Below are 27,973 nucleotides of genomic sequence, written 5' to 3'. Positions count from 1 at the left end.
AAGCACTTGACAATTTAGAAAAGAAATATCCATCGCTGATTAACTTTGGCAATCTTCGTTTGTCTTTTTATAAAGATAGCCTTAATTTACACACTACAAAATTCATTCGTTTTACTGGTATAATTAAATTATTATAAGTACATTCTCAGAGTTGTGCAACCACCACGAGGTTTGAATTTTAATTAGAGTCTTAATTATAGAGTTCCTGAGTTTCTGAAGTTTAAGAAAATTTCCATAATAACCTTTAGTGGGCTCAGAAATGCATAACAAAAATGGCAAGTGATACTGAAATGCAAGCAGTATATAATTTTGTTTTTCCAAAATCTTGAGCTACCTCTCACCCAGAACATTCTGCTGCTATATTAAGCCCAGAGGACCAGAATCACAGGATCTATCGGTTCTCATATGATAATATACCTACATTTCTTACACCATCTTCGTCCTAGGGGTTTTCTTCTTTAGACCTACAGCCCGTCAGTGGGCGGGGTCTCATTGTCAGGATATCAAGGCGATGGGGTCCCCTCCCCGAGATTTTCCGGAAAGGGGCGGGGCATGCTTTCCGGAACTTTTCGGGCAGAGGCGGAGTCTTCTGCCGAGGAACGTTCGGAAGAAGGCGGGGTCTACCTCGCATCAGGACCAGTCTGGCTGCACCTGCATCTTCAGCTCAGAGCATCCCTGGAGCATCTTAAGAGGCGACTGCAGCTGGCAACCAGGGACCATACCGTCGCAGAAGGCGTCCACCAGATACCTCCCCCTTCCCCTGACCTAGCGCTGTACAGCAGCAGCGGGCTCAGAGTTGTCTGGCCGGGATTCCCAGAGTTATCTGACCATTCCAAAAACATTTATAGCAATAGCCTCTGATTACGACATGGCCGAGATCACCAATATCCGACCTAGCTTTGGTAAGTACAAGTTGAGAAAACTAAGCCTGGGGTAGTCGAAAGCGTGGCAAAGCCAGGGAGCCCAGCGGCTGGACAGGGAATGAAGCCCAGACCAGGGTCTTCTTCAAGTGCCAGCCTCGCTAGCATAGGGCCTGTGGCGGTGGGTAGCGAGCAGTGGACGGCGCCTGAACTTGAGCTACGAGCTGCAGAGGCTGGGAAGGCTAGAGCCACACGGAGGCTGGAAGGTCCAGGATGCTAAAACCTTGTATGGTGCACCGTCAGCACTACAGGAGATGAGAAACAGCGAGCTTGCGGAGGATGGAACACCTCCTTCTGGGGGAGGAGAAGTGGAGTGGGCCGAGCCCTCCCCCTTGGGGCACGCAGGGCGGTGCCCCTTGCTCCCCCTCCTACTCCTCAGTACTGCGGGGGAGGGAGGTGGCCAGGGGGATGAGGCATCAAGATGGCAGCTTGGAGAATGTGGGCTGGGTGGCTGGCAGCCAGGGGAGGCAGCGGCCTCTAGGGAGAGAGGTGCGGGGGTGGGGAGCAAAAAGGAAGCCACTCCTTGAGCCGGTCAGCTGTATGCTGGAGCTGGGAGGAAACGTGAGCCCTCCAAGTTCTATTCTGCATCGTAATGGTGGGGTCTATCCGATGCTACCAAATGGCGCTTGGTGCTGCTGGGCTGGGGGATGACGTGATGTCTATTTCTGGGCCTCCTGGCAGCGCCTAGGCGCTTCCTTCTAGGCCTTTGTTCCCTGTTCCCTGGAACGGCTTTTCAAAAAGGGGGAGTTCACCCGCGCTAGTGCTGGAGCTAGCGGGGGCCCGATCCAGGCCGGAGGGGGAGGGGCAAGAGAGGCCAAGCCTGGGGGAGGCCTCTTTGTGTACCAGAGAAAGCATTACGTCATCTCAGCGAGGCTGGTCCCTGACCCAGCCCTACGGGCTCCAAGATCAGTTACATTCCTTGGAGCAGAGAGTGGAGTAGAAAATAGGGAGAACGGAGAAGCAAGTGTTTACCTCTTAGGGAATGCCTCCAAAATATGGTAGGGTAACAAACTACCTGTGCTATGCTTTGCTGGTGCAATAATAAAAAAGAATTGCCCTCAGTTCTACTCCAGTTTGGATAGTAGAAGCAGTGAGAGTTGCTGTCAGCCTGTGGTCCCTTCATGTCCTGTAAGAGATCCTAACCCTCAGACAATCCAGAAGGTTTGAGCATCCAGTATTTAGGGTGGTGCCATGATCCAACTAGGAAATGGTGTTTCTCACTCCCCAGTGAGAGGTTTATGGAAATGAGCAGAAGGTAATGTGCTCCATCTCTCAATATCAGGAGAAGACACAAATCAGGGAAAGTATCCAGGCAACAGATCATACCCATTAACTCCTTGTTCACACTGATGCCCAAGGCTAAGTCTTGATGGTATTTCTTTCTTCCACTTCACCTTCTGTATCACTATTCTTTGAGTCCTCAATTTCCAAAATAGAGGCCCCTTTCATGATTGAATGAGCACCCTATGCTTTCCTTTCTGCTCTTTCTTTTTCCTTTTCTGCCTTCTTGTCAGCATATTCTTTTTTCTAATTGCAGTTTCTGATTCCTTGGAAAGTGAGATGTTGTGAAGGATTAATGCAGTGATTTCCTTTAGAAGGGAGTATTAGTGGAAAAGCTAAAAGAAATTTTATCAGCCTTTTTCATACCACATTTTATTTAATCCTTACAAATACCCTCTGATGCAGGCATTATTATATATATTTTCCAGGTGAGGAAACTGAGGCTTAGAGAGATAAAATAAATAAAAGTCACACACACTAGTGAGAGTTGTGCCAATGTCCGATTGATGCCAAAGTTTATTCTCATTTTTGTATTACACTGGTCTATTTGACAGGGAAGGGCTATTTTAGTAAAGGAAGTCAATAAGCAGGTCTGATCAGGGACTGACAGAGTCCAGCACAGCCCAAAGGTGTCTCTCAGGTCTTTCAACCCTTACAGAGGGTTTTCTACATAGAGAACCGTTACTCCTGATTTTTTCCTGTCTCATAGAGTACTTCATTTCAAACGCTGTAGCTCTTGGGAGATACACCAAACCTACACCAATTATCCATGACCTTGGAGGACAAAAGGAACAAGCAGCTAGTGTCACTGCAATTTACAACTACCTCACAACCCTCATTTTAGATAGTAGTTCCAACTTCCTTTTCCCACCAACGTTTTGACTAAAGAGAGAGAGAGGGTTCTGAATGTCAACATCTCTGATGTTGCTATTCACTGTCTTGAGTGTGGGAAAGAGAGGCAGAGATTGACAAATACTTAAATGAAGAAAAAAGTAGGGCAAAAGTGGGAAACGAGGTGGAGGAAAGCACCTAGGTGATTTATACATGGATTCATCTGTTTCTCTTCCTTCTCTGTCCTCCTGAAAGGTAAGATTCCTTCGTCTTCTCTTTTACCCACATCATCCCCATTTTCTAACAGAAGACGCTGAGGCATGGTAAAAAGCAGTGGGTTCCCTCAAGATCACAGAGTAAATTTATGATAGAGCCAAGAGGGTCACTCAAATGTCTCCCAACGTGGGCCTTTAGATCTCTCTTTCAAGTCATTCTTGAAACAATACTTGTCTTGGTAGTTTCCTGCTTTCCTCTCCTGACAGAGACATCAAAGTTCACTTTCACTAATCGGTAGAGGCAATTTTCAGTGAGGTCCCTAACTGGTGAATAGAGAGCCAGTTTTTTAGCTTGTGCTCATTTTGATTGACAGTTGAAACCAATCAATTGTTCTAATAAATATTTTCTGAGCTCGTAGTAGATGCAAGAGACTCAGGGATGCAAAGATGAATAGGATGCTGTTTCTGCTTGCTCTTAAGGAGCTGAGCACCAAAGCTACCCCCATTTTGTGAAAATTCTCCATAATAACTCATTTCACCTAATGCTCTGAGAATAAACTATTATTATTCAGTATGGACACAGTCACCTTGATTTATTTTGTTAGTGGCTTTTCTTTAAAAGGGAACCCCTTCTTTTCTTTCCTGTTTCCAGTTTTCATAGAATCATGGAAAGTTTGAAGCAGAAAAAACTTCAGAGATATTTAGTTGAATTCTCATGGAAGAAATGCCTTTTAGAATGTGACTGACCCATGGCGATACAACCTCTGAAAGTTTTCCATTGTAGATTCACTGTCATATGCAACAATCTGGGAGGCAGTTCTATCAATAATTTGACTCTTTTCATTAAGTTAAATCCGTCTTCTTGTGGGTTGTACACACTGGTACTAGACCTGCCCCCCAAAGTAAAATCAAATCATACCTTCTTCCATCACAATGCTTTAATTAATTGAAGAAAGTTGTTATTCCTAGACGTCTCAGCCCCTCCGTTCCTTTCACTTTTTTCATTTGATAGTGTCTCCAGATCTTTTACTATCCTGATTACCCATAATGTAGAGTCACTTTGGTACCAGGCACACCAGGGTTTAAACCCCATCATTGCCATTTGCCACTACTTGGCCTAGGGCAGATTGGGGCCCCCAGGTTCCCCAACTGTGAAGTGGGGTTACTAACAGTATCTATTCAGTGAGTTCTTTGACTCAAGAGAAAAAGCTCTAGTACAATGCCTGGCATGGACATTAGTAATGTACACGAAAAAAATAACAGTGTTTATTCTTGTCAGCCCCAGACAGAACGCTCCGTCTGTGTTGTGACCAGTCCAGATGAAATTACAGTACGCTGCTGTGATCGGACAGCACGGTCATAGCGTAAGGTGGCATTAGCCTGGTTATACTCCAAGCTCGTGGTCACTAAAACTACCAAGTTATTTTCGCTCATACTTGTCAAGCCAGTTCGGTCTGCCGTTGCTCACTGATAGGTTTTAAATTTTACATTTTCCCTGGTATATGGAATCATATAGACCTTATCCTCCTTTTCAAATCTGTGGATGCTGTTTGAATTTACTAACTCATTTGTTCACTGAACACTTACTATGTGCCTCATGATTCTAGGGCCTGGAGATATGGCAGTGAAAAAGCAGACATTCACTATTCTTTTTTCCCCCAAAGATTTTATTTATTTATTTTTAGAGAAAGGTGAAGGGAAGGACAAAAAGAGGGAGAGAAACATCAATGTGTGGGTGCCTCTTGTGTGGCCCCCACTGGGGACCTGGCCCACAACCCAAGCATGCACCCTGACTGGGAACCAAACCGGTGACCCTTTGGTTTGTAGGGCCCCACTCAATTCACTGAGCTACACCAGCCAGGGCAACATTCACTATTCTTATTAAGCTTATCAAGTAAGGAAAAACAGACAAGTAAGATATATTGGAGGTAATAAGTATTATGAAGGAAAATAAAGCAGGGTGATAGGGATATTATCTCACTTGGGACAGTTAAGAAATGCTTCTCTGCTAAAGTGAAGTTTGAACAGAGGCCTGCAGTGAGAGGCAGAGAGCCAGGCAGATACCTGCTGAAAGGATGTTCCAGGAAGAATCTAGAATATTCTGGAGTCTCATTTATTTCTCTACTTTTCCCTGCCCAAATCTTCCCTTAAAAAATAATGTTGAGGTACTTACAGAATAGTCGTGGGGATGTAAAACACAGCATAGGGAATACAGTGAATAACATTGTAATTACTATGGTGCCAGGTGGGTACTTTGTAAAGTACATGATTGTCTGGCCACCGTGCTGTACACCTGAAACAAATACAAAATGATGTTGATGTAAACTGTAATTGGGGGGAAAAAAAACTTAAGCAAGTCCAAAAAAAAAAAAAAACCTCATGTGGAAAACTAGTGGCTGTATCTAGACCAACTGGCTTCAGTGAACTTCAAGGGCAAAATAACCCCAAACCTAATTATGTAAGTCAGGGACCCAACTGGTGTGGGGAAAAGACAGACAAGACTAGAAGAAGGGAAGGAAAAAATGTTTCCCTTTAATTATTTGTTTATTCAACAGATATATGTATTAAGTACCTGTTATGTGTTTCTAGTGCTGGGAGTATAGAAATTAACAAAACAGACAAGAGTCCCTGTCCTCATGAAATTTATATTCTAGTGAAGATAATAAACAGTAAAATTATATGTGTGTATCTCTGTATATTCTTGTGCATATGCGTGTTGAGGAGAGAGAGAGATGACACCTAGAAGAAAGTGAAGCAGGTCCTGGGGGTGGAGGAGGTTGCCCTTTTGGATGGGGTGGTCAGGGATGGTCTTACTAAGAAGGTGACATTTGAGCAAAGATCTGACGTTTTCTACAGTCTCTAGTTTTTCTTTTTCTCTTTTGATGTGTGAAAGTGTTTTTTCTTTGTATTTTATTTAATCTTCATTGTATTTTTTTTTTTACATTACCTTTTAATCCCCTGATATACCCTTTCCCCCACAGTCACTTTTTCTATTTAAGATTCTTCTAACTTAAATACCTGGAGCTGAAATTTGGAACATATTTTAAAAGCACTTAGGCCTACAGTTCTTCTTTTTACCACCCACCCACCTTTACTGCCCTTCAGCACCCCACTGAAACCATCCAAAGCCAGCCCCACACCCTTTACCCCACCTGCCAGTCCGTGCGCTTGGGCCCAGTGTTGGCAAAGCCTGCACTAGATGCTGTGGGGTGTCCTCCCGAAACCAGACGCACTCCGTGCCCTGTGTAACAGTTGAGGTAAATGGGTTCCCTTGTGAAAAGGTGACCCTATAACACTTACAGGACAGCCTCCTGTGAAATACAAATCATTGTGAGCAAACCAGGTTGATAAGTGCTGAGGGAAGGCCACGAAAAGAACAGGGAGTCAGGTGGGGCACTTCAGGGAAGCCTTGCTGGAGAAGGTAAATATTTCATCCAGGCTTGGTGAAAAGGAAGAGCCATGGGTGGGTTGAGAGGGTGGATGAGGGCATTTCTAAGAGCGGGCAGAAGTCCGTAAGCCCAGGTGAGCAAGTTTTGATTTGGAGGCAGAGTGCAGGTTAGCTTAGCTCCAGCAGAGGCACTAAACAGGAGAGCTCTGGACAGGGGTTGAGATCCACCTGCCTTGACGCATCTCTGGTCTCCACCTTCAGATGTGTCACCCGTGGTGGCAGGCCTTATCGGGGCCTCTGTACTGGTGGTGTGTGTCTCGGTGACCGTCTTTGTCTGGACATGCTGCCACCAGCAGGCAGAGAAGAAGCACAAGACCCCACCATACAAGTTTATTCATATGCTCAAAGGCATCAGCATATACCCAGAGACCCTCAGCAACAAGAAGAAAATCATCAAAGTGCGAAGAGACAAAGATGGCCCTGGGAGGGAAGGTGGGCGCGGGAACCTGTTGGTGGACGCAGCAGAGGCTGGCCTGCTGGGCCGAGACAAGGGTCCCAGGGGACCTAGCTCTGGATCTTGTATAGACCAATTACCCATCAAAGTGGACTATGGGGAAGAACTGAGGAGCCCTGTTGCAAGCCTAACCCCAGGGGAGAGCAAAACCACTTCTCCATCATCTCCAGAGGAGGACGTCATGCTGGGATCCCTCACCTTCTCAGTGGACTATAACTTCCCCAAAAAAGCCCTGGTAGTGACAATCCAGGAGGCCCACGGGCTGCCTGTGATGGATGACCAGACCCAGGGCTCTGACCCCTACATCAAAATGACCATCCTTCCCGACAAGCGGCATCGAGTAAAGACCAGAGTGCTGCGGAAGACGCTGGACCCGGTGTTTGACGAGACCTTCACCTTCTACGGCATCCCGTACAGCCAGCTCCAGGACCTGGTGCTGCACTTCCTCGTTCTCAGCTTTGACCGCTTCTCTCGGGACGACGTCATTGGGGAGGTCATGGTGCCACTGGCTGGGGTGGACCCCAGCACAGGCAAGGTACAGCTGACTAGGGACATCATCAAAAGGAACATCCAGGTGAGGAGGAAGTGTGTGTTGGGGAGGGTTGGTAGGTTGGGGGAGACAAGATGTTAGGGGACAAATGGAAGAGAAAAGGGATGAAATGGGCGGCAAGGTGGGACTGTGGGGAGGAACCTCTCAGCTATCAAGAATAAGCAGTGGTCAAAGTCAGATGGAGGGCCCGGCAGGTCTCCTCTCTGAAGCAACTTCCAGGGAAGAGAGGGACAGGTAGCTTCTGAAATCTCACTTAGTGTTGGCATCCTGATAGTGCCTCCAGCTCGCGTGGATATGGGGGCTAATTTTTTCTCTAAGATAATGTGTGATCTCCCTTTAGGGAACTTATTTCTCACAGCTGAAAAACTATAAAAGTAGTTCAGTAACCTTGCCCTCAGCTTTCCTTTCCCAACCCAAACCTAGAGGTGTAAATAGTATCAGGTATAAATGTCTTTTGTTAACCATTTTATAAATGCAATTTAATGAATTGCTTCAAGTCCCTTGGCCAGGCCCAAACCTTTCCCACAGATACCTCTCTCTCCACTCCTCCTCCCTGTTTGCCTTAGAAGGGGAATGTGTCTCCCACGGGGCCAGCATTGGCTCTTGAGTCATAACTTCAGGGGTATAAGAAATGTGTCCCCTGTCCTCCATTAGTTCACTCATTTCTTCCACAATCAGGGAGGCAGCGTATTTCTAAGGTTTAGCACTCAGGTTCTGGAGCTGGATGCCTGACTTCATGTTCCAGCTCACCCCTTTCCTGCTGTGTGACATGGGTGAGTAACCCCTCCAAGCTTCCTTTTCCCCAGATGTAAAGGGAGCTGCTGACATTGCCTTCCTCACTGAGTTAGGAGGCTCAAATGAGATAATACCTGGCATATCGTTGCCCTGGAGGAGCTTTTACCTTAGTGAAGGAAAGACAAATAATCTTGGCAATTGCCATATAGTGAGTGTGGTAGGTGCTTTGAAAGAAATTGTTGACATTTTAAACTCAGAGTTTCATTCCTTTTGCAGAATAAAATATAAGTGGTTAATAGCAAGGACTTTGAAGTCAGACCTGAATTTTAATCCAATTGCCATCGGCCAACTGACCTTGGGCAAGCTGCTTAGCTCAGTTTCTTATAGGAATTAAGGTGATGAATTTCTGTCATCCCTAGCACATAATAAACCTTCAATAAATTATAATGACTATTATTTTTTAAATATGTTATTTATTTATTTTTAGACAGAGGGGAAGGGAGGGAGAGAAACATCAATGTGTGGTTGCCACTCATATACCCCCTACTGGGGACCTGGCCCACAACCCAGGCATGTGCTTGACTGGGAATTGAACCGGCAACCTTTTGATTCGCAGGTAGGCACTCAATCCACTGAGCTACAGCAGCCAGGGCACAACTATTATTATTAATAAAGTTTGGTCCCTGGAAGATGTATGTGGTTCAGAGATGTTTTTATTTTGTTTTGACAAAGTAAAGGGAGACCCGCATCAGTGGAAAAGCGGGTAGAAGGTTCGGAAAGGTATCAGGCTCACTTAAAAACAACTACACATCCCCCAGAAGGAGCACTGGGTATGGGTGCCATACTTGTCTCTGGATGGCTTTTCTACCTGGAAGCCCACACTGGACTCAGTGGGGAAGCAGGAGCCTCAGGATCGGACAAAAGAGCTTCCAGGCTAGCAGGGGCTGAGTGTGCAGCGAGCCTCTGGGAGCCAGGTTTGTCTACTGAGGAAGGGCACTGCTCCACGTTGTGGGGACAAGGGAGGGAGCACTTCCCCCCAAGGCGGGTTCTTATCTTCTCTGCTGTGTAACAGGCACCTGCCCCACTGCAGCCAGCCTGTCAGCAATTGCCTAAAGAACTACTACTGCTGTGTGGCACACTCAGCTTACCTCACAGGGGCCAGGGAAGTCCAAAACCTTTGAAGAATATTAGAGGCCTTTGGTCATGACATAAACACTGGCCCAATGCTAAGATCTAATGAGATATCCTAGAGGCCAATGCAGCAGGGGTTCTCATGGCCTTGGAGGCTGGAGTCAGAGGATATGATGTGGCTCCTGTCCTATGTGATCCCCCGCTGTCCCATTCCCTCTCCCTCCATCTCTCTTCCACAGGGTCTGGCCACCCCCTCCCCATTTCCTGACTTCCCTGTATAGCAGCTGCCATGCTGCACTGCTTGCCTCCATCCAGCTCTTCGCCCAGGAAGGATCCTTTGCAACTCAACCTTCCCTGTAGCCCCAGCCTTGGTGGACCTGCCGACTAACTGGACTCCTCCAAGCAGCTAATGCACTTTTGGCCCAAGGCTGAGTGAGAGTGGGGGATGGCTCTGCACCAGGCTACAGCTGGGAAGAGACTGGCAAGGAAAGGGACCAAATTGGGCTGGGAACAAATTAGTCTCGAATCCAGGACACCGGGCAGGGAGGGAGCACTTGCTAAATGGCCAGGGTTTGATCCCCAGGGGCTCTTGCCGTGAGCCAATTTTTTTTCGATTTTATTAACTTCCCTCAGGAGGGAGAAGCCAGGGTTGGGATTTTGAGTAACACGTCCCCTGGGAGAGGCCCCAGACAGGACACCCAGAGCCTTCCAGCCACCTAAACATGTTTTCCCCAACCAGTGCCTGTGGGCAGGGCTGTTTCCCATCCTGGGACATGACTGTCATCTCCCAAGTCCCTCATCCTGGTGATTCCCTAGCACTGCAGCCTCCAAATGTCTACCCTAAATCCTCCCTACTGTAGCCAAGAGTCTGCCCTTTCTGGATCTCCCCATAGCTCATCAGTGAGAGCTGCTCTGGGTGATTCCACACTGTTTATAAAGAGTTTTTTCCGCTCTGTGTAAGGCAGCCCCTTATAATATGGGGCCAAATTATCTTCCTTCAGATTCCTGGGTGGAGACTGTGAGAATTGCATTACTCTACACAACTCCTCACTCCTAACTGCATCTCCTGACCTTAAGCAGAAAATTCATCTCTTGTCCTTCCCACTATCTAGTGCAGTCCCACTGAAGAAGCCCAGGACTGGTCATCATTTTTCACTCTATCCATTGCACTGCCTCACTCTGGGCAAGTGGTTATTATCTCTGGGCCTCAGTCTCCCTCTTGGCTGGATCATGAAGGCTACTGGGACCACTCTGTGAGAGCACTCAGCTCTTATGAAGATACAAAAAGATATAAGAAGCATGAAAAATTAACCCTTGATTATTAGTGAAAGAAGATCACAGTATAAACACAGTATAAAATCTAGATATTAGCCCTGGCTGGTGTGGCTCAGTGGATTGAGCGTGGGCTGCGAACCAAGGGGTTGTGGGTTTGACTCCCAGTCAGGGCACATGCCTGGGTTGTGGGCCAGGTCCCCAGTGGGAGCCACGTGAGAGGCAACCACACATTGCTGTTTCTCTCCCTTTCTGCCTCCCTTCCCCTCTCTCTAAAAATAAATAAATAAAATCTTTTTTAAAAATCTAGATATTAGACTTTGGGACTAGATTTCTTTATTTTTAGTGGCAGCTTTTTTTCCCTAGTATTTTATTCACATAGAAATTAAAGTAAATTTACATTCCCATAATAAATTTCCCACAAGGAGACGGGAGGCAATACAGAGAGGGCTGGGGAATAAAAATCAGACCGTGGGAAAGAACTAATTTACAAGTAGATAAAGAGAGTTGTTAAACTCCTCATTTCTTCAGGCCATTGTTTTCCAAACCATTTCCAGTCTTGCCGCTGTCAGAGTCAGATCTGGTGTTGATGACCTGGGATGATGGTCAAGGGAACAAAAAGATTCTCAAAATCACAGATTTACAAGGGACCTTAGAGGTCATCCATTCTAGCCAAAGGGACTGAAAAGAGAGAAGGAAAAAGGAATGCCAGCTTTCCGGGAACCATAGAAGGTTGCTATGTCTGTGTACTGGGGAGGTTGGAATGAGGAATGTGGTTGAACATTAAGGTTTTTGTTTCCTTTGCTTTCCCATGATTGTGAATTATGTGGAGGTGGCCCTTAGGATTTCTAACCCCGGTAAAGGTTCATTGAGGATGTGTGGGTCCACCTAATGCAAAGACTCTGTGGCTAGAAAATCAGTCTGGAAGGGGCTCTGCTAATTCCAGGAAATAGACTTCTCCTTCACTAAGTGTTTCCTTGTCTGGACGTTGTCTTTAGGACCAATGCTCCTGTTCCTCTTTCCACTGAGGGAGGGCAAAGCCTCCCAGCTCCTGTCAGGCGTGGATAAAACCCATTCTTCCCCTTGTCCTTCTGCTTGTCTGCTCCCCACGCCCCCAACAAGGTCTCTGCCTCACTAAGCAAGGGGCTGGGAAACAGAACTAGCTCCCAGCCCTTGACAAAGAGCCTTTGAGAAAGAGCCATTGCCTAGACAATGCTACTTGGAATGAGATTGGGTAGAAAAAGAAGGGGAGGGGGGACATGAAACTCTGTTCTTTAATGCAGAATGGAATGGCATTCAGGTGGTGGTGTGGCTGCAGACTTGGGTATCACAAAAGGGCAGCCTAATGGGGACGGGCATTCTGCCCATGTAAAATGCCAAAGGTGAAGGGGGCTAGATGGAGAATAGTTGCCTAAGGAGTGATTTGAGGGAAGAAAAGTATTAAAAGGTAACCAGAATTGTGAACTTTCTCAAAGAACTAGGGAAGGGGCTTGAGGGTTTAGATTAGGAAGATTTTGCTATAATGAATGGCTGAGGAAACAGTTTTAAACAAATAATCAGAAAACCTAAACTATAATTTGTAGTCAGTATTATTTTTACAAATGAAACTGTTATTTAAATGAAACATCCTTTTTACACTACCTATGCTTCTTCTGTGTATAAAGTTAGAATTATATTTAAAGACTGCATACGCAGCCCTGGCGGGTGTGGCTCAGTTGGTTGGAATGTCGTCCCATGGACCAAAGGGTTGCGCGTTTGATCCCCGGTCAGGGCACATGCCTAGCTTGTGGGTGTGATCCCCAGTCAGGGCACGTATGAGAAGGCAAGCAATCGAGGTTTCCTCTCTGTCTCTCTCCCCACCTCCTTCCTCTCTCTCTGAAATGGAATAATGGCCTCAGCTGAGGGGGAAAAAAAAAGATTGCATGTTTAATATTTAAATAACCAGTATTCAAGGAAATGTCCCAGAAGCAGATATCAAATCTACTTCACATTTAATTATTCATGGAAATGGAGGAGAGCAGTGGCCCAAGTAATCCAAAGGTTCTTTCTTTCTACCTCAGCTCCTCTGGGACTCTCTATGATGATGGAGAAGTTCCCTATCTGCACTGTTCAACACGGTAGCCACCTATGATTGTTGAACACTTGAAATACGGTTTCTGTGACTGAGGAACTAAAATGTTAAGTTTATTAAATGTTAATGAATTAAAATGTAAATGGCCACAGGTAGCTAGTGGCTACTGTATGGGATACTTCAGTTCTGAATGTTTTGGAAGGCATTTGATTTTCTTTTCCTTGGGGGATTACTTTTCCTAATGCCATTTGGTTGTGGCCAGTAGTAAAAATGAGTTTACTTTCTCTGATGTGTTCTGATTCATGTCAAAAGGAAGCAGCCCCAAAGTGTGCTGGTTGGCAAGGGAAACCAGCCTGTGATGTTAAACTGGCTGAGGGTGCTTCCCATGGATATAATCAAGAGCTAACAATATGTATGTTATAGGTAAGAAAAAAATGTGGGACTTCAATCTAGCAGAGAAAAGCCATCAAATCTTTTTTAAAGTCTATTTTCTTGTTTACTTCAATTTCCAAACCTGAAGACTAAGTTTAAATTTTACTTAGTCACATTCCATGCCCAAGAGAAACATTTGCATACGGTCCTCATATGAAAAAGCCTCAAGAATTTTTTTTAAAACATTTGAAATATTATCACAGTTTTATTCCTTGAGATAACTTAAGGTTTATACTCAAAACACAAGTTACTAAGTTTTTCCACTTTTTTTTCATTGATAAGCTAATTAAATCATTTACTGCTACTGTTCTTTCCTGTGGCAGACACACCTGGGCAGATAAAGCACTAGCCCATGAGCTTCTTGAGGGTAGGACTCCTCATTGTCTATCATTTCAGGCCTAACCACTGGCCAAGTTCCTGGCACTTAGTAAGTGCACAATAAATCATTTTGGTGGGTATCTAAGGCTGGTAGTGAGAATAGTCCACTTTTGCTCAATCTAAGAGGAATTCCTGAAGTAGGTGACATTTCTTTGGAACTCTGAAGAATGTAAGGAGTAAGATTTGATAGTGGGGGAATGATTTTGTCCCAAACTTAACATATGTCCTAAATTCCTCCAATCTCCACCTCCTTTTCTTTTCCTTACATCAGTCTCAGCCTTATTCTCTAAGAATACTCTTCAAACAAAAGAAATAATCCTCCATCGCTTCCCTCTCCCCTACACTTACATCCAGTTAGACACCCAAATCTAGAAAATTCTGACAATTTTTAAAAAATGTATTGACTTTAGAGAGAAAGGAAGGGAGAGCAAGAGTGAGAGAGAGAGAGAGAGAGAGAGATTTATTGTTCTACTCGTTTATATATTAATTGCTTGCCCTTTATATGTGCCCTGATTGAATCTGCAATCTGGTATATCAGGACAATGCTCTAACCATCTGAGCCGTCTGGCCAGGGCCCTGACAATTCTTCCTGAGACATATTTTGCCCCCACACCTATCCCCTCTGCCATAGCCCTGGTTCCAGGCCCATCATTTCTTCCTTAACCTCTTGCAGCAGCCCCTTAACTGAGTTTTCTGCCTTTGGTCTTTCTCCACTTTAGTTTATTCTCCAGCTTTTATTGAAATATTATTATTATTACTATTAATCCTTACCCAAGGATAGATTTATTGATTTTAGAGAGAGAGGAAGGGAGAGAGAGAAAGAGAGAAACATGGATCAGTTGCCTCCCGCACATGTCCCAACCAGGGATCAAACCTGCAACCTAGATATGTGCACTGACTGGGAATTGAACTTGCAACTTTTTGGTGTACAGGACAACACTCCAACCAAGTGAGACGCCCTGCCAGGGCTAGAATAACAATATTATCAATAAAATACTAACAACAACCATAATAACTTCATTGCTCCGGTACTTACAGACCTCCGCCTGCCTGGTGGTGACTCTGATGTTTGGTTAGAGCGCCCCCAGTGCTCTTCACCCTCAGCTCGCCCGCCTCTTCAGGCTCCCGGTTCACCTCTCCTGCCAGGCATCCCAACATCAGGCACAGGCACCTCTCACCGTTCTCTGAACACAGCATACCCTTTCAGGTCCCAATGCCTTTGTACCAGCCACTCCTGCCACTCTGCCTGATGTGAACTCCCCTCTCTGTCCATTGTCTCACGGCCTCTTACGCAACCTTTGTAAACTCAGCCCCGATGTCGGATGCCAAAGCCTTCCCTGGATCTCCCAGCAGCACTTAGACAGGCTTCTTACTTCTCTGACAAGTACATCTTTGCTTATATCTCTGTCTCCTCCACTGCGTGGTAAGCTCCTTGGGAGCAGCTGTGTCCTGCAGCTCTGGTTCCTCAGCACCTGGCATGTAGTGAGTAGCCAAACGTCTGTGAAATGTTCTTGGAGGACTAGAGTTTTTCTTCAGGCTCAGAGTAGAGCCTAGAATAAACTTGAAAGATGGGAAAGCAAAGATGTGGGCATGGGGAGAAAGCCAACTTGGCTGGAGAAGACACTCGGAGGGGCACAGCTGAGGCAGGCAGAGCAGATGTGGAAATTCACCCTGTGAAATGGAGGAACAGGCTCCAGAAAGGTCAGGGACTTGCCCAAGGCCAGGTGGTGGGTAAATGGCAAAGTTAAGACTCAGAACCAAATTTCCTACCTCCCACTATACATTTTTATCACAAGTACCAAATGAGAGAACAGGAGAAAATGCACTTGTATAGCACACAATGTGTGGCAGACACTGTGGCGTTTACGAAACTTAACTTATTTAATCCTTTTCATAATCCTCTGAGTTAGGTCCTATTTTCATCTCCATTTTATAGATGATGAAACTGAAGTACAGGGACGTCAAGTAACTGGTCCCAGGTCAGGCTTTGAGTCCAGGCCAGGCTGACTTCAGAGCCTGCCCTCTTAATTATTAGGCTGTGCTGCCGCTCCATGCAAATGATTTTATTTAGTATCAGGATTATAATTAGAACATTGCCTTTCTTCCCCTTCTTGTTGAATCTTTTCAGGGGATGAGCACCTGCCATGTAGCCTTCTCCTCCCTGTGCTTGCTCTCCAGGTTCTCTTCCCTTGGGGTTCTCACCTGCTGTTCTTTCTTCACAGAAGTGCATTAGCAGAGGGGAGCTCCAGGTGTCTCTATCGTATCAGCCCGTGGCACAAAGAATGACAGTGGTGGTCCTCAAAGCCAGGCACCTGCCGAAGATGGATATCACCGGTCTCTCAGGTAGCAGCTATTTACTTCAACCTAGTTCTAAAATGGCCAAATGACACCCCCTCCTCTGGCCTGTGGCCCAGATACGCCCCCGTGTCAGGACCGCTTATACCTGTCACTTTGCATGCATTCCCCTCTCTGCCTACTTCTCTTTCTGATAAGTATCTAGGTTAAAGATTTTCCTAGCCAGGGAGGTGCTTTGGGTGAGCAAATGGGGTCTTTACCTTTAGCAAGGTCCTCTCATGGGCATGCATGCCAGCTGCTGAGTCCTTGTCCTGAAGGCTACAGGCATCGTTAGTCCCTGTGCCCTCAGTGATGCTTCTTGGTGTCATCGGGTTTCTTCAAAGCTGGCTTGAAGAAGCAGTTGTGTTCTCTTCCTGCTTGGCTTCTTTGGCCCCTTGTCCAGGCAGGTAGATTCCCATACTGTCAGCGTGCACTTACTGTACCGTCACTACAGATCACATAGGAGTGGCCACCGAAGAAATGGACAGCATAGCCCCTTCCTTCCTAATACGAAACCACCATTATGCAGGAGAGGACCGTGTCATAGGCCTGTCTTCCTTTTTCTTGTCTCTTTGGGGGCCCCAGATCCTTATGTCAAGGTGAACGTCTACTACGGCAGAAAGCGCATCGCCAAGAAGAAAACCCATGTGAAGAAGTGCACTTTGAACCCAGTCTTCAATGAATCTTTCATCTATGACATCCCCACTGACCTCCTGCCCGACATCAGCATCGAGTTCCTTGTCATCGACTTCGATCGCACCACCAAGAATGAGGTTGTGGGGAGGCTGATCCTCGGGGCACACAGCGTCACAGCCAGCGGTGCCGAACACTGGAGAGAGGTCTGCGAGAGCCCCCGCAAGCCTGTGGCCAAGTGGCATAGTCTGAGCGAGTACTAATCCTGTGTTCCTCACCTCTCACCCCAGGGCTGGGCGGGCAGGGACGCAGTGGGGAGAGAGGTGACAGAGAAGCGGACTCAAAATCTCATTTTAGTTGTAGAAGAAAATTTCTTACAAAATAAACCCAACGAAGAACACCCCTCATGACCACGGCTGCAGATTAGTTCTTAGGGATAATGATTTTTCTCTTTTGCAAGGCACTAGAAATTCTTTTTTTTTTTTTTTAATGGGAAAATAGAGAGGGAAAGACCTCTACAAGTTTATATATAACAATGTAACCTTATACTTGCATGTCTAATACAAACTGAAGAAATTAGCCTGACTGCCACTGTCAAGTTAAAGATTTTAATCCATGAAAATTGTGTTTTGTGCCGAACTATATTTGCTGATTTACCTGAAATTGGCCTCTTTGCTTTTTTTAAAAAATGATTTTAGAGAGAGAGGGAAGAAGAGGGGAGAGAGAGAGATGTTGTTCCGCCTATTTATGCATATACTGGTTGACCCTTGTATTGCCCTGACTGGAGATCGAACCTGCAACCTTGGGGTAATGGGACGGCGCACTAACCAACTTAGCTGCCCGGCCAGGGCAAAATTGGCCTCTCTGGAGAGTTACTCTCACTCCCCACCTCTGCAAAAGAATATTTTGCTTTTGTAAAACCTCATTTTTATCATCCCCATCATTTCTTCCTATTACCTCTTACATCTCTGCTCTTTGACTGAGTTCAAAGTCCAGAAATCTGTAGTAAGCCAAGAAACAAAGGTGGAGCGGATTAGGCAAGGTTTGCAGGAGAAAGTATTTGAGAAATGGGGTGTTTTTGCTGTCGGTGCTCCTGTATGAAGGGGTAGGCGGAAGTCTGTGGTTAGACTGTGATGAAGCACATGGGCGCGTCAGACTTATGAGGTAGAATTGGATTTACAGAACAAGATGACGTCTCTAAAAAGAGCTTTGGAGACTTCAAATTCAGCTATAGGATAGTACCAATGAACACGTCGCACTGATCCCAAACACTATTTGCAGGTCCTAGGACAGGGAGAGGAGAAATGAGATGACTCCAACCTCCCCCCACCCGCTTTGCAGCTCTCTATGGAAGCAATGGCCATTTGTTGGTTGATGGGTTAGAAATCATCACAGGTTTGATGGATTAAATCGGCCTTTGTTTTTCCAGAAACGCTGACCCTTGAGAGGTTTCTCAAGTAGCCTAGATGTGGTTAGTGTTGCTTCATAAGGCAAAGGGCCTTCAAAAATTATTCTCCTTAAGTTTTCAGTAGTGGCTCTTAAAAATAACACTGTGACTGAGTCATAAAGGTAACTTAGATTCTTTCAGGACACTCTTCCCTCAAAACAAAGTGGACAGATGAGGGGAACCACAGAGTTTAATCCTCCTCCCTCCAGTGAGCGGTGGAGGTTGAGAGACACCCAGCATCCTGCTGGGATTAGAATTCAAGTCTCCTCACTCCTAGTTCAGCCGCCTCTCTCACGTTGAGACTTCTCGGGTGGCAGACACCCCACTGACATTAAGTATGCTTGAGTAGGCAGTAGATATTTTTTCCAGCCTGAAGAGGAACTCAAATAAGCAGGAGCTTGACGCAGAGACCTGAGGGATTAGCTAAAATTGAAGGTTCACTTCCATGCAAGAACATCGCTTTCTAACTTGCTTCTGAGAAGGGAGTCGAAAAGCTGAGTTTCCATGGAGAGAGTGGCGATGTTGCCTTTGATGTTCTCTTAGCTCTTGTGGATGTAAAACCAATTGGCTCCTCTCTCCCCAATCCTTTGTTGTTTTCTTAAACCTGGATTCTTGACAAGGCAGAGCAGGCACAAAGCCCACTCTCTGTTCTTGTCCCTGTCAGCCCCCAAGTCTGACTCACTCTCTCAACATCACTTGGGTTCATACCACCAGTCTCTATCCTATACTCCATGAACTGTAAATACTGTATCATACGTAGAAGAAAATAATTTTTCTTTTTTAAAAATGGCATTTTGAGCTAGTTCGATGTAAATCTGACAGGAGCATTCTGAAACCCCATTAGGAAAAAATTTAAATGATTCCTCTTCATCGCCTTAATGTCTAAAGATCAGAAATTGCTGAGCAATCGCTTTTGTTTCCTTCCCAGAAACAATGCAAAGCAACAGGTGGAGATAGTCTGGTCTTTGCCCCACTGTGTGTGCCTCTGTAGTTCCTCCTGACATAAGTCTGGGACAACAGCCTCACCCCACTCCTCTCTTCCCTATCTCCTTGTAGCTTTATTCCTTGCATTCTTTGGGTCTACTGAGCAGCGGGGGGGTGGGGGGTGGTGAGGTGATGGGGAGGAACCAGTAGTCCTGTCGTCTATGAGCTGCCTTGGTGTCTTTCTCAGAAAAAGGCCAAGTGGCAGACAGGACAGGGTTCCTCCCTCCTACCTCAGGCCTGATCCATCATGCCCTTGACTTTGCTGTCCCAAAGTTTCTTAGCTGACTTTGGCTTTCACATTTGTTCCTCCCAGAGCTAACTGATAAGGGTGAAGGAGGAATGCCTCCTTTTAAGAGTCAGTTGAAAGACAAGAGAGTCACATCCTAGCTTTTGCACAAGGCACTCGTGGTCAGGAACAGGTTAGGGAATGGTCACTTCTGATTTTCCAAGAGTCGGTCCTTCTGTGCTGATATCTTGATTCCTTTGGGAAGACAAGAGTTTTTCTTAATAACAAAAGTCCCTTTATGAGTTACTCCTCTTTCAGTTCTTCTCAGTGGAGCACAGACAAGATGTACATGTTACGAGCAGTGCTCTAGATATGAAAACAGACAGAACTGGTTTGTGGGATGCGGCAGCTTGCTCAGGAGGGGGAACAGTGCGAGTCCTTTTCTTGGAAGGCTTTTACTGTGGCAATGACAGTGACATTTCCCTCACCGTGATCCTTCTCTAATGTGGTTATCTTCCTTTACCTTGTGTCTTCTCTTGTAAAAATGAAACTCAAGAATAAAATAAATGTGTCAAATTTAAAAAAAGAAAAATCTAAAAAAGCTAACATGAATTGTGTGAAATTGCATAATGCTGTAACGCTAACCTACAATATGTAATGCTATCTTGTATGTTGAATTTGTTAATGCACCGCACAAGTGCAAAATAAAAACGGATTCACATTAAATGGAAACAGTGATGTCAGCATGATTCTCTTGAAAGCTGGATGACTGTGAGTGAAGGTAAAACTCAGATTCCAATAGGATGTTCTAGGGCATGTTTTCAAAGTGTGAGTCTCAGACCACCTGATTCAGAATCATCTGGGGCATTTCTTTAAAAATGCAGATTCCAGGCTCCTGCCCTAGAGAGTCTCATTTGGTAGGTGATATGTTTTGCTGGTCTAGTCCTTTTTCTAGTCTTTCAGTATTCCCTTCAAAACATAATTTCTAAGATTATAGCCACCAGAGGGAGATGGAAAGGTGCTATATTTTCTTTGTTTGTTTGTTTGTTTTTGGAGTGAGGAGAGAGAGAGAGAAAAACATTGATTCATAGTTACATTTATCTATGCATATACTGGTTGTTTCTTGTATGTGCCCTCACTGAAGACCAAACCCACAACCTTGGTATATCTGGATGATGCTCTATCCAACGGAGCTATTTGGCCTGAGCCAAGAGATACTGCTTTTGAGTGCTGAGAATTAGTCTGCCTTTGTAATTGGGAATATATATTCCAACTGATTCAGTTCACTCACTCATTATTCAAAAACTATTTATTTGATTATCTATCACTAGTATGTTCTGGGGATTTGAGTCTTATTTTTGTAGAGTTTAGTAGAGGACAAGCATTAATCAAACAATCATACTAATGTATAAATGCAAACTGAGAAATGCTCTGACAGAAAAAGAACACACGTTAATACATCACTCTGGGATCATATACTGGGGTGATAAGACTGTTGCAACTGCTCTTTGTGGATTTTTTGCTGGCCTTAAAGTCTGAAATGATTCAGTTTTCATATTTTCTGTTCTGTGTAAATAATCCTCCCTGTGCACATGCCTGGGGAAGAGAGAGAGGAAGCTGGAGAGAAAATCCCTGCTCTTCTAAAGTTTCAGTGAAGGAATTAAAATACATTTTTACTGGTTTTTTTGTGAGAGGAACATCAATTTGTTGTTCCACTTACCTATGCATTCATTGATTGATTCTTGTATGTGCTGTGACCGGACACCAAACCCACAACCTTGATGTTTCAGGGATGATGCTCTAACCAGCCGAGCTACCCAGCAAGGGCCAAAAATATTTTTAAATTACACAACTAATATAATAAGCTAATTAAAAGAAAACTGAGACTTACGGCCAAGATGGAGGAGTAAGTAGATACACTTTGCCTCCTTGCACAACAAACAGAGGCCAAAACAAATTTTAAAACAAAAAATAACCAGAACGGCCAGAAAGTCAAACTGTATGGGAAGTCTAACAACCAAGGAGTTAGAGAAGAAACATTCATCCAGACTAGTAAAAGGGACGGAGATGGGCAGCCAGGATGGAGAGGACTCGTGGCAAGGCAGCAGCTGGCAGACTGGGCATTCCCACATTTCTGTGCAGATGAACTGCACAGGAGGAACAACTGGGGAGTGAGACAGACTGCTCAACCCAGGGTTCCAGCGTGGGGAAATAAAGCCTCAAAACCTCTGATTGTAAAAACCTGTGGGGGTTGCAGCAGTGGAAGAAACTCCCAAAATCACAGGGGAGTTCATTGCAAAGACCCACAGGGTCCTAGAACATACACAAAACCACCCACCTGGGAATCAGCACCAGAAGGGCCCAATTTGCTTGTAAGTAGAGGAGGAAGGGAATGAAAGCCAGCAGAGAGCTGAGCAAATGGCATTGTTCCCTCTTGGACCCCTCCCCCATATACAACCCCACAACTCAGCCACATCAGTTGCCTCACCCTGGTGAATACCTAAGGCTCCTCCCTTTACAACATAACAGGTGGACCAAGAAAAAAAATATATGGCCCAAATGAAAGAACAGATCAAAGCTCCAAAAATACAACTAAGAGATGAAGAGATAGCCAACCTATCAGATGCACAGTTCAAAACACTGGTAATCAGGATGCTCACAGAAATGGTTCAGTATGGCCCCAAAATAGAGAAAAAAGTAAGGGCTATGAAAAGTGAAATGAAGGAAAATGTACAGGGAACCAACAGTAAAGGGAAGGAAACTGGGACTCAAATCAAAGGTATGGAAGAAATAAACATTCAACTGGAAGAGAATGAAAAAACAAGAATTCAAAAAAACAAGGAGAGGCTTAAAAACTTCTGGGACAACATTAAACTTTCCAACATCCGAATCATAGGGGTGCCAGAAGGAGAAGAGGAAGACCAAGAAATTGAAAACTTATCTGAAAACATAATGAAGAAGAACTTCCCCAATCTGGCAAAGGAAATAGCCTTCCAGGAAGTCCAGGAAACTCAGAGAGTCCCAAAGAAGTTGGACCCAAGGAAGCACACACCAAGGCACATCATAATTACATTAGCCAAGATTAAAGATGAGAGAATCTTAAAAGCAGCAAGAGAAAAGGAGACAGTTACCTACAAAGGAGTTCCCATAAGGCTATCAGCTGATTTCTCAAAAGAAACCTTGCAGGTAAGAAGGGGCTGGAAAGAAGTATTTGAAGTCATGAAAGGCAAGGACCTACATCCAAGATTACTCTATCCAGCAAAACTATCATTTAGAATGGAAGGGCAGATAAAGTGCTTCCCAGATAAGGTCAAGGTGAAGGAATTCATCATCACTAAGCCCTTATGTGAAACATTAAAGGGACTTATCTAAGAAAAAAAAGGTCAAAACTATGAACAGTAAAATGACAACAAACAGAACTATCGACAACCAAACCTAAAAAAAACCACACACACACACAAAAAACCAAAAACGAACTAAACAAACAACTAGGACAAGAACAGAATCACAGAAATGGAGATAACGTGGAGGGTTATCAGCCGGGAGGGCGAGGGGGGAGGATGGGGGGGAATAGGTACAGGGAATAAGAAGCACAAATGGTAGGTACAAAATAGATTTATTTCTTAAATAAATCCCTTGAATATTTCATGAAGTAATGGCTTGGTGATGATGAACTCCTTTAGCTTTACCTTGTCTGCAAAGCACTTTATGTGCCCTTCCATTCTAAATGATAGCTTTGCTGGATAGAGTAACATAGGTTGTAGGTCCTTGCTTTTCATCACTTTGAATGCTTCTTGCCAATCCCTTTTTGCGTGCAAAGTTTCTTTGGAGAAATCAGCTGACAGTCTGATGGGGACTCCTTTGTAGGTATCTCTCTGCATTTCCCTTGCAGCTTTTAAGATTCTGTCTTTATCTTGCACTGTCTGGCATGGCTCAGTGGATTGAGCACTGGCCTGCAAATCAAAGTGTCGCTGGATTGATTCCCAATCAGGGCACAAGCCTGGGTTGCAGACTAGGTCCCCCATTGGGGCCATATGAGAGGCAACCACACATTGATTTTTTTTCTCTCCTTCTCTCCCTTCCTTCCCCTCTGTCTAAAATAAATAAATAAAATCTCTTAAAAAATATTCTCTCTTTATCTTTAGCCTTTGGCATTTTAATTATGATGTGCCTTGGTGTGGTCCTCTTTGAGTCCAACTTGTTTGGGACTCTCTGTGCTTCCTAGATTTGTATATCCATTTCCTTTGCCAAATTAGGGAAGTTTTCTTTCATTATTTTTTCAAATAAGTTTTCAATTTCTTGCTCTTCCTCTTCTCCTCTGGCATCCCTATAATTTGGATGTTTGTGCATTTGGTCCTGGTACTATCCTCATTTTTTAAATTTCTTTTTTTCTTCTCATTGTTCTGGTTGAATGCTTACTTCTTCCTTATGTTCCAAATTGTTTATTTGAATCCCAGCTTCATTCCCTCCACTCTTGGTTCCCTGTAGATTTTTCTTTATTTCATTTAGTGTAAACTTCATTTCTTCCTGGATCTTTTTTATGTTGTTGCCATATTCAATGAGTTCTTTGAGCATCCTGATCACCAGTGTTTTGAACTCTGCATGTGATTGGTTGGTTATCTCCATTTTGTTTAGTTTTTTTTCTGGGATTTTGTTTTGTTCTTTCTTTGGGGCCATATTTCTTTGTCTCCTCAATTTGTCGGCCTCCCTGTGTTTGTTTCTGTGTATTAGGTAGAGCTGCTTTGACTCCCTGTCTTAGTGGTGTGCCCTATTGCAGAAAAGGCACCTGCAAATTGTGTGGGATGGAGCCCTGGGTAATCTCCAGGGTGTGGCAACCCACTTCACCGCTTTGTGGCTCTGTATGGGGGGAGGTCTGAGAGAGGAGATAATGATGCTTGCCTGGCTTCTGAGGGTTTGCCCAACACTCACTCTGTTTCCAGTCACTTCATTTAACTCCCCATATGTACCTGGCACCTTCCAGCTGTTGCCCTGGTGCTGAATCCCAGAGGGGCTGGGTCTGCATACATTCTAAGTCTGTGCAGGCTCTTCAAGCAGAGTCTCCTGAAAATCCAGCAGTTTATTCCACTGCCCCACCCCTAACTGGTTTTATAGCCAGAAGTTATGGGGATTTATCTTCCTGGTGCTGGATTCCTGGGCTGTGTGTTGTGGCCTGCGTCTGGGATTACTCACTCTTAAGGTATCCCTCCTGATTTTTATCTACCACATGTGAACGTGGGACCACCTGTTCCACTGCTACCACCTCTTCACCTGTGTCCATGTCTCCACCTCTCCTACCCAATTGGTTGAAAGTGGTTTCTTTAGACTGCACACAAATCTCCATCTCAGCTCCCATGACGGCATGTTTTGCACTCGGGGAATCCTCTGGGATGACTCCCAGGTTCAGGCTCCTGGAAGTGCCAACCCAGCATGCAATCCAAGGATGTGGTATCAACCCCAGCTTACAAAAATCCTGAAGTGCCAAGCTGACACCTGCCATTTAGACAGTTTCCGAGTTCTGGCCAAGATGGAGGCGTAGGTAGAAATCCTTCGCTTCCTCACACAACCAGAAGGAGGATAACAACCAATCTAAAATCAATAAACAACCAGAAGCACCAGAAAATCAAACTGCATTAAACTCTGACAACCAAGGAATTAAAGAAACAGTCAACCAGAACAACCAGACTGGTAAGGCAGCAGACCAAGTAGGCCATGCGGGCTCAGAAAAACCGAGGTGAGGCAGAGGACTGGGCAGGCGGGGCTGGCTGGAGGTGAAACTGAGACTCAGAGCTGACTGTGGACTATAGCAGGGGTTGCTGTGGTGGGAGAAACTCCCAGTCTCATAGGAGAGTCCATTGGAAAGTGCGCTAGGGATGAGCAGGCAAGCTGCATTGTTTCCTTTCTGGCCCCTCCCCCACAGGCAGTGCTGCAGCGCAGCAAAGAGGGTTGCCCTGTCCTGGTGAATACCTAAGGCCCCGCCCCCTTACAATTTAACAGGTGTGCGAGACAAAGGAATATGGCCCAAATGAAAGAACAGAGCAAAACACCAGAAAGAGAACTAAGTGATGAGGACATAGCCAACCTATCTGATGGAAAATTTAAAGCCCTGGTAATTAAAATGCTCACAGATCTGACTGAGCTTGGTCGAAACATGAAAGAACAAATGAAAGATACCCAAAGTGAAATAAAGCAAAATATCCAGGGAACCAAAAGTGACAGAAAGAAACCAGGACTCAAATCAATGATTTGGAGCAAAAAGAAGAAATAAACATCCAACTGGAACAGAATGAAGAAACAAGAATTCAAAAAAGTGAAGAGAGACTTACAAACCTCTGGGACAACCTGAAAAATTCCAACATCCAAATTATAGGTGTGGTAGAAGGAGAAGAACAAGAGCAAGAAATTGAAAACTTATTTGAACAAATACTGAAGGAAAACTTCCCCAATCTGGTGAAGGAAATAGCCTTCCAGGAAGTCCAGGAAGCCCAGAGAGTCCCAAAGAAATTGGACCCAAAGAGGAACACACCAAGGCACATCATCATTAAGCTACCCAAGGTTAAAGATAAGGAGAGAATCTTAAAAGCAGCAAGGAGAAAGGAGACAGTTACCTACAAAGGAGTTCCCATAAGACTGTCAGCTGATTTCTCAAAAGAGACCCTACAGGCAAGAAGGGGCTGGAAAGAAGTATTTGAAGTCATGAAAGGCAAGGAACTACATCTAAGATTACTCTATCCAGCAAAGCTTTCATTTAGAATGGAAGGGCAGATAAAGTGCTTCCCAGATAAGGTCAAGTTAAAGGAGTTTATCATCACCAAGCCATTATTATATGAAGCATTAAAGAGACTTATCTAAGAAAAAGATAAAATATATGAACAATAAAATGACAACAAACTCACAACTATCAACAACTGAACCTAAAAGAAAAGAAAAACAATGAAAACAAAAACTAACCAAACAACTACAACAGGAACAGAATCAGAGAAGTGGACATCACATGGAGGGTTTTCAGTGGGGAGGGGGAAGGAAGGAATGGGGGGGAAAGGTACAGGGAAGAAGAAGCATAATTAGTAGGCATAAAATAGATGGGGAGAGATAAAAAATGGTATAGGAAACAGGGGTCTCAAAGAACTTATATGTACAACCCATGGACATGAACTAAGGGTGGGGAATGCTGGAGGGTTGGAGGGGCAGGGTGGAGGGGGCATAGAGGGGGAAAAGTTGGTGGAAAAAAAGAAAGTGGCTTCTTTAAATCCTTGGTTGTCAGACTTCCATACAACTCAATTTTCTGATGGTTCTGGGTATAATTTGTTTTGAGATCGAGGTGTAATTCTTTCTGTGGTCGTGTGAGGAGGTAAAGCGTGTTTACCTATGCTTCCATCTTGACTGGAAGTCAATATTTAATTATTCTTTCCTAAGCAATTGAAATTCCTACTTGTGCCTTACCCCTTCTCACTCTTCCACCATTCAATCCACATCTCTCATATGAGATTTTGCATATATAATTAGAGGTGCCTAAAGAACAGAACTGAGACTCCAAGAACTGTGTGCTTGTTTTTATTCATTGTTAAATTCCCAATACACAACACAATGCCTGGCATGCAGCAGACATTCACTAAAGGTTTGTTGAATGAAAGCAAACAGCTAGGAAATGAAAGCAAAATACTGCCTAGTAAGCAGACCTAAAGCAAATGCCTCTTCTTCCTACTTATTCTGAGTCAGAGTTTCAAAATAAGTTTGGTCTAGAGTTGAGTTTTGTTTTTGTTATTGGTTTGTTGGTGGTGGTGGTAATGGGTGTATATTAGTTACAAAGAGACCCACATAGTCTCTTGAGAAGTCCATGGATATGAAAGGAAGAGTGGTCACAATTTTGAGTGGGACTCTGTAAGTTCTTTCTGACTAAATATATATGCATGCGTCCCTTCCTGGCCAGCAGATTTTATGTTGGATTATACTGTAACTGAGGACATTATTTGCACTCACTTTCATGTAAATCTTTACGTTTCTCTATGTCCACTCCCTCATCTACAGACTCCTCTGCAAGGAAACTAAGGGAAGCATCTGGTGGGGGATGTTTTTGGATCTAAAGACTTTCTCCTGGCTCAGATCAAACTGGAATAAACTCTATCAATAACCAGCTCCAGGAAAGGCAGGAAATGATACATGTCTCATCCCAACAGCTTTTGTTAAAAAAAAAAAAAAAACCTGGGTGACTTAATAATATGATCATGTGTGCTGGGGAACATACACACTAAAGTAAAAAGCTGTTCATTAAGGTGTTTGGGTTTGTTTTGTTTTGTTTTAAGCAAGGACTATTAGATAAGGCTGAATATTTTCAGTAATTTTGTCTCAAGATCGACTCCTGTTTAAAAGTTGATTGGAGCCCCGGCCAGTGTGGTTCAGTTGGTTGGGGGTCGTCCTGCAAAACCAAGTGTCACTGGTTCAATTCCTGGTAGGGGCACATGCTTGGGTTGTAGGCTCGGTCCCCAGTTGGGGAAAGGCAACCAGTCCATGTTTCTTGCATTAATGTTTCTATTCCTCGCTTTCTCCCTCCCTTCCTCTCCCTTAAAAAAAAAAAATGCTGATTGGAAATTTCAGAATACCCCGAACATAAGCACCTATCAGTCCTTTGTTTGA

At 44.5% G+C, this 27,973-nt stretch overlaps 1 protein-coding gene across 2 annotated transcripts; it reads left to right on the top strand.

Moving 5' to 3' along the window:
• The first annotated feature begins 603 nt into the window (after positions 1-603).
• SYT11 (synaptotagmin 11) lies at positions 604-20,074 on the top strand. 2 transcript variants are annotated; one of them, XM_045204584.3, is made up of 4 exons: positions 604-902; positions 6,897-7,723; positions 15,941-16,061; positions 16,638-20,074. In XM_045204584.3, the coding sequence occupies exons 1-4, from the start codon at positions 869-871 to the stop codon at positions 16,946-16,948; spliced, it is 1,293 nt and encodes a 430-aa protein (XP_045060519.1). In that variant the 5' UTR covers positions 604-868; the 3' UTR covers positions 16,949-20,074. The 2 variants fall into 2 exon arrangements, with proteins under 2 accessions (XP_045060519.1, XP_024429770.1); XM_024574002.4 differs by having other exon boundaries at positions 606-902; positions 15,941-16,064.
• Positions 20,075-27,973: the final 7,899 nt, after the last annotated feature.

Source organism: Desmodus rotundus, chromosome 12, assembly GCF_022682495.2.
Source record: "Desmodus rotundus isolate HL8 chromosome 12, HLdesRot8A.1, whole genome shotgun sequence".
Taxonomy (NCBI): domain Eukaryota; kingdom Metazoa; phylum Chordata; class Mammalia; order Chiroptera; family Phyllostomidae; genus Desmodus; species Desmodus rotundus.
The sequence above is the reverse complement of the archived record's forward strand: the minus strand, read 5'-3'. Positions and strand labels throughout refer to the sequence as shown.